Genomic DNA, 6,845 nt, shown 5'->3' on the forward strand with positions numbered 1-6,845 from the left:
TTTTTTTTTTTTTGGAGAGGTTTTTGCTATAGGGCGCATGCGCTTGCCAGAAAGACAAGAGAGAAAAAGACAGAAAGCAAGAAATCACCCCCTGGGGGAATGGCCACACCACAATCCGTTCTCCTCCATTCTCCTCTCAGGATCTTAGGCACACATGCACACGCGCCCGGCCTGAGTTTAAACCACCGAGTCTGGGACTCGAACCGCAGTCTACTACGTGGGAGTCCAGTGACATAGCCATTACACCAACTGTTAGTCCCGTAATTTTTGTAGTTTTGACAGTTATCTCTTGAATATCTTTTTTGTTCCAGACACAGAGGCCAAAGGAAAGAAATGGGTTAATCCTCCTTTTCTTGATTTTTTTTTTTTTAAATCGAGTTGAGATAAGTTTACTGGGTGTTTAACAGTAGAAATGAAATTTAAGTCGGAAGAATTAACTTATTGGAAAACTTTTTATGTTGCTGTAATTTCAAACATAAGTTGCACAAATAGTATGAGGAACTCTTATGTTCTCCTCCCAAATTCACTAAGCGCTCACATTTGTGGAGTAATTAATCTTTAATTAACTTTGTTAGGCCAGTCCCTGAGACGAACAGGACCTTGTCCCTGAATGAGGTATACCTCATCGACTCCGGTGCTCAATACAAGTAAGTGACCCGGGCTGCTGCAGAAATTGACTCTGGGTCTGATGCCCCTGAGTAGGCGGGCCAGCTGAGCTCCAGCCGAGAGCGCTCAGCTGGTAGTAATCTCATCCCGCACTGACTGCTGACGGGATCGTTTCTGTATCTTGTCCTTTTTTTCACCCCTCGTTGAAATAGTGCAGTTGTAACCCTGTTCCCACAAAAGGCTGTTAGTGATGGAAATGTTTAGTCCTTGGCCGGAAGTTGTTAAAATACCAAATAAATAACTGTGAAATAAAGCAAGCTTGCAGAACCATTGGACAGTTCTCTGCTCCGGTCCATAAACTGCCTGTACTTGTAGCTGCCCCAGGGCTTTATGAAATAGGGAATCAATTTTGAATGAGAAATGAGGGCAGTGCCAATATTTCTGAACTTCCTTCTTCATGCCTTGTTGCTTTCAAAGTTCTTCCCTCTGAAAGATTTGCTTGGGATTAGATATGGAACCCATGAGAAGGACTGAAGATAGGTATTATCTGCATTGGAGGGCAGAGCATGGCCTTTTTTTCCCCCTCCTTTTTCTTTTTTTTAGAGATTTTTGCTGTAGAGTGCGTGAACTTGCCGAAAAGACAGAGACAGACTGAGAAAAAGTGAGAAATCACCCTGTGGGGGGATGGCCACACTGCAGTCCCCTTTCCCCCATTCTCCTGGGATCCTGGGCATGCTCACTTGACTGGTATGAGCCTCAAGCAGCCGGGTCCAGGACTTGAACTGTGGTCAGCCATGTGGGAGTCCAGCAATGTAACCACTATCCCATCTGCTGATCTCCCAGAGCAAGGCCTTTAATGCTCTGTTCTCCACTGCAGTTGGGACTGAATAAGGGAGAACTAATTATTAAATGAGCTCAGCCATTTATGTGGTAACCACAGCCTAGTGTTGGGACACATGGGTTGGTATTAGTAATGTTAGCCTAGAGCTAAGGGTACTAGGATCACTCGGATAATGGTGAAACTTTTTTCACTGCTAAATTTTAACAGGATTCTGGAAGATGTCCTTTCTTTGTGAGGTATGAAGGCTAGGGTATGTTACAAGATGCGTTGGGGTATTTTTAGGATCTCTATCCCGTAAACCCCTTGCTGTCCTAACAGGAGGAATTGGATTTAGTCCTCTATAGTTAGGAATAGGCTTCTGTTTGCTTTGTCCTCCTTTGTCTTGTTCATGCCCTGGTGTCTTGTTATTTCATTAAATAGTCCTCATGTTATAGACCAAGAGTGTGTGTGTCAGGGACTGAATTAATTCCCACTCTATCGAGTTATTCTTGCATTCACACTTTGTCTCATTCTTTTTTTTTTTTTTTTTGTTAATTTTTGCCATAGGTGTGTGCGCTTACCAGAGACAGAGAAAAATGGAGGGACAGTGAGAAATTACCCCCCCCAGAGGGGCTGGTCATGCCAGCGTCCCTTCTTCTCTTGGGAGTGGGCTCTCATACACACACACCTTGTGCGTTTTCCAAGCCACTGGGTCTGGGACTTGAGCCATGTGGTTGGTCATGTGGGATCCAGCTCCTTAACCTCCATGCCGTGGGCTGGCTCTGAGTCATTTTTTGTTAACAACGTTAGTGAACAGTAATTCATTTACCATACAATTTAAGCAGTTTAAGTATAAATTAGGAATTTTTTTTGTATATTCACAGGGCTGTACAGCCATCACTAGGATCAATTTTAGAACATTTTGATCACCCTGGAAAGAAACTCCATTCCTACTAGCAGTCATTGTCGCCTGTCCTCCACCCAGGGGAGCTGCTGCTGGGCTTTGTCTCCTGGATGTGCCTGTCTGGACATTGTGTATAAATGCAGTCACAGACACATGTTCTGCCTCTGGCTTCTGTCACGTGGCATAGTCCTCAAGGTTCATCCACATCCTAGCATGCATCAGTATTTCATTCCTTTTTACTGCTGGATAATAAATATATATATTTTTAAAATAATTATTTTATTTAACTTTATTTATTTTAATTGGACCAGAGAGGGACAGAGAGAGAGAGAGAGAGAGAGAGAGAGAGAGAGAGAGTCACCAGTTCCGGGACTCGAACTGTGGACGGCCATGTGGGAGTCCAGTGCCCTTAACCACCACACCACCTACTGGCCCCTTGCTGGATAATATTCTGTTATGTGGAAAAATCCCCATTTTGTTTATCCATTCACCAGTTGGTGGATATGTAAGTTGTTTCCACATTTTGGGTAATATGAATAATACTGCTAAGAACATTCTACAGGTTTTTGTGTGGACATGTGCTTTAGTTCTCTTGAGTATATAACTAGGAGTGAAATTGCTGGATCATGTGGTAACTAGGTTAATCTTTTAAGAAACTGCAAATTGTTTTCCAAAATGGCTACACCAGTTCACATACCCACCAGCAGTGTATGAGAGTTCTAAATCTCCCCATATCCTTGTCTGTCTCATATTTGAAAGTTATTTTGATTGAAAACTAATGTGTCCTTTCTTTTGGAAAGGGATGGAACCACAGATGTAACCCGGACAATGCATTTTGGAACCCCCACGGCCTATGAGAAGGTAAGGTGGAGGCAAGAACTCAAGAGGCCCCTCTATCTTCCTAAGAAGATCGTGGCTTTTATGAAAGGGGAGTGCATAAATACGTAAAAATTATATGTGGGATAGTAAAATTGCTCATTACTGTGGAGTCAGGCTTATCTGCGTTATGAAGTCCGTTTAATTAAGTATTGGAGGAGAGGACATTTGGAGAAAATTTAAAAGCATTCTGTTAAGGTCAAGGCAGCTCAGATTCAAATTTAAATAGCTTTGGCCTTTACTTGAGTCACAGACGCTTTGTGGGGATGGGAATGGGCTAGCGAAATAACATGCTTTACAAGTGGTGTCGAGATTTGATTCTGAAAGCCACCCCTCTTCTTTGTTCAAGTTCGCTGTTCCTACTCACAGGTTCAACCCTGTAGGGATTCCTGACGTGCCAGAGGCTGTTCCCTTCCTGGTGTGTCTGGCATGGAGAGGAGCACCAGAGCTGTGGGGCAGGATGTGTACCAGGGGCCTCAAGACCTGGCTTTAGCTCCTCCTCTGTTCACCAGCTTTGTGACCTTGAATTTATCATCCATAAAATGGGGACAGAAGTACTCGCCTCCCAGGCTGGTTGTGAAGTGCCATGAGCCCACTGAGTTTCAAAGTCGTGGTCATTGCTCAGTGAAATATTGCTTGAGTCTGTGAGTGCATCTGTTTGTCCAAAGGAGCTCCTTCAGGAAGACTATCCAAGGAGAAGGGCTTTATGGGATAGCCTGGGGCAGATGTCAGACTTGGTCCCTTGTCTTAGTAGGTGCCCGCACGTAAATCTGGACTGTGGTTCTATGATACCTTTGGTGTGACTCTTATAAAAATTTTTTTGCCAAAGGGAGCATGAGTTCTTACCGAGAGAGAGATTGGGAGAGGGAGAAAGGACTTTCCATGGGAATGGTCACCCTGGAGGCCCTTCTCCTCCATTTTTCTTCCTTTTGGGATTTGGGCACATGTGCACATGTGCCTGATGTGTTTTTCAAGTTGCTAGGTCTGGGATTCAAACTCTGGTTGGGCATGTGGGATCCCGTAACCGCCAGGTCATGGGCTGGCCTGGTGTGTCTCTTTTTGGGCTGTGGAAAGAGCCTTGGGCCAGAGTGGGAAATGTGGACTTCAGTGCTGACTCTGCATCCTTGAGGCAAGTCACTAACCTCCCCAGCAGCACTTTTCTTGTCTGGGAAGCAGGGCTGACCCCTGAGGACAGTGTAGTAGTAAGGAGCACAGTTGTTGATGCAAGATTGCCAGACTGTAGGGCCAGATGCTGGCACTTAGGAGCTGGGCCACCTGGGTATGCTCCCCAGTCTCTCTGTAAAGTGAGGGTAACGGTAGTGTCTCCATTGTGAGTGGGGATTGAGTGCACAGTGCTTTGTATAGTACCTGACACACAGGACCAGCTCAGTAAGTGTTAGCTGGGTCATCAGTACTTGTTACTGTTTCCCCAGGCCTTCCAAAGCTCACGTGACATTGAGTATGTCAGTGTTTCGTTTGTTTGTTTGTTTTTGAGAGGTTTTTGCTATAGGTTGCATGTGCTCACCCGAGAGACAGAGACAGAAAGCGAGAAATCACCCCCCGAGGAGATGGCCATACCGCATTCCCTTCTCTTTCAGTCTCCTCTCGGGATTTTGGGCACACATACACATATGCCCAGCATGAGTTTTAAGCCGCCAGGTCTGGGACTAAAACCACAGTCTACTATGTGGGAGTCCAGCGACATATTTTATTGCTAAAAGCTTTAATAGGCTACATTTTCTGAACTGCTAGAAAACTCAAGGATTGTAGCATCTGTCCCCATTCTGCAACATGCTCCCTGGTTTTCCTTGGCAGGAATGCTTCACGTATGTCCTCAAGGGCCACATAGCTGTGAGTGCAGCCATTTTCCCAACTGGAACCAAAGGTAGGTGGTTTCTTCTGTTATTTTCCATGCTCTTTTTCTTATTCAGAAATCAGATATGTCTGTTTGAGGGGAGGGACACGATCTTCCTGTCTCTGTGTTAGTCCCCAGCTACCCTTAGGCCCAGCCAGGGCAGATGTTGGTGCTGCAAGGAGTGAGTGTTCTGGACTTACTGACTGAGTTCAGGTGGCCTTCAGCGTTCCAGGCTTGGGACCGGGGCCTGGTGTCAGCTGTGCACCTCTCTCCTGGCTACTCATGGAACTGGATGACACATGAGGGTGGGTCCCGGGAGAAAGCATCAAGTCTCAGGGCCTGAGTTGAAGTTAGTGCTACCTACTCCCTGCTGCTCAGCACCGAACTGGTGCCTCCTTTGAAGAGCCTTGTTGGGGTTCATTTTACTGTGATCCTAATTTAGATATATACTTTGCTTGGCCTGGTGAGTGGGGCTTTGGACTGGGAGTTTGCAAGACCCAGGCCTTGAGTCTGCTCCTGTTAGGCACGCAGTCATTTCCCTGAGCCTGGACTCCTCACCTGTCAGCCTATTTGACTGTTTGTGGTCTGTTTAGAACCTCATCTTTGTAACTCTGAAACCTCAAGTCCCAGATCTGGGTAAGGGGCTTCCATGTTAGCGATATTTTGTGCAGCCTTTATCTGCTGCAGGGGTCCATCCTTTTACCAGCATCCTGGACAAATGATCCTCCAACTTCAGGCTGAGCTCTGGCTCCTCGTGAGCACTGATTGTTAGGAAGTTCTTCCTTGGGATGGGCTGAAGTCTGAACCCTGCAGTAGCTTTTTACCCATTGGTTTATTTCACCTTCAGGAGCCAAACATAATATGCCTAATCTCTCAAGTGCTGCCCAGTGTCACCGAGTGGTCCTTATATGTCTTCCAGGCCACCTTCTCGATTCCTTTGCACGCTCAGCCCTATGGGATTCTGGCCTGGATTACCTGCATGGAACGGGACATGGTGTTGGGTCCTTTCTGAACGTTCATGAGGGTCCTTGTGGCATCAGTTATAAAACGTTCTCTGATGAACCATTGGAGGCGGGCATGATTGTCACCGATGGTAGGTGTTCTTCACATCGGGGGTATGTGGATTCTTGAGCCTTTCGAAAAGGTCTTTGTGGTTTCCTGTTTTTAGGTTACTTTAAAGCAGATGAGAAATAACTTCTCCTTCATGTTGTCCTGAATTAACAACAACAACAGACTTTTCTTTTAAATAATTACTTTATTTAATTTTATTTATTTTAATTTGACTAGAAAGGGACATAGTGGGGGAGGGAGGAGTGAGAAAGCAAGCCATCAGGTTCAGGACTCGAACCATGGTTGGCCACGTGGAAGTCCAGCACCCTTAACCACACCACCTGCCAGCCCCAACAACAAACTTTTCCAATTGTAAAAACAATTCATGTTCATTTGAGAAGAAGTGATTATGAAACATTGTAAAGGAGAAAATAAAAGCCATTTGTAATCCACCAACCAAGGAAACATGACATAATGTGTTAGCCTCTATATATGTAGATACCTATTTAAAAAAAAATCATTGAGGGATCAGCAGTTATTGTAATGGCTATGTCGCTGGACTCCCATGTAGTCAACTGTGGTTTGAGTCCCGGACCCGGTGGCTTAAACTCACGCCGGGTGTGTGTGTGTGCGTGCCCAAGATCTGGAGAGGAGAATGGAGGAGAAGGGATTGTGGCATAGCCATCCCCTCGGGGGGTGATTTCTCGTTTTCTCTCTCTCTGGTGAGCGCACAC

The 6,845-nt window shown here is 45.5% G+C and overlaps 1 protein-coding gene across 3 annotated transcripts in view; it reads left to right on the forward strand.

Moving 5' to 3' along the window:
* The window catches only part of XPNPEP1 (X-prolyl aminopeptidase 1), a 79,129-nt gene that overhangs the window by 64,092 nt on the left and 8,192 nt on the right, over positions 1-6,845 (forward strand). For all 3 annotated transcript variants that reach the window (XM_006161614.3, XM_027765563.1, XM_027765564.1), the window contains 3 exons: positions 3,131-3,191; positions 5,022-5,091; positions 5,981-6,154. In XM_006161614.3, coding sequence (XP_006161676.1) covers positions 3,131-3,191; positions 5,022-5,091; positions 5,981-6,154 — 305 coding nt within the window. The remainder of the gene's footprint in view (positions 1-3,130; positions 3,192-5,021; positions 5,092-5,980; positions 6,155-6,845) is intronic.

The sequence above is a fragment of the Tupaia chinensis genome, unplaced genomic scaffold (genome assembly GCF_000334495.1).
Source record: "Tupaia chinensis unplaced genomic scaffold, TupChi_1.0 Scaffold138666_1, whole genome shotgun sequence".
Taxonomy (NCBI): Eukaryota; Metazoa; Chordata; class Mammalia; order Scandentia; family Tupaiidae; genus Tupaia; species Tupaia belangeri.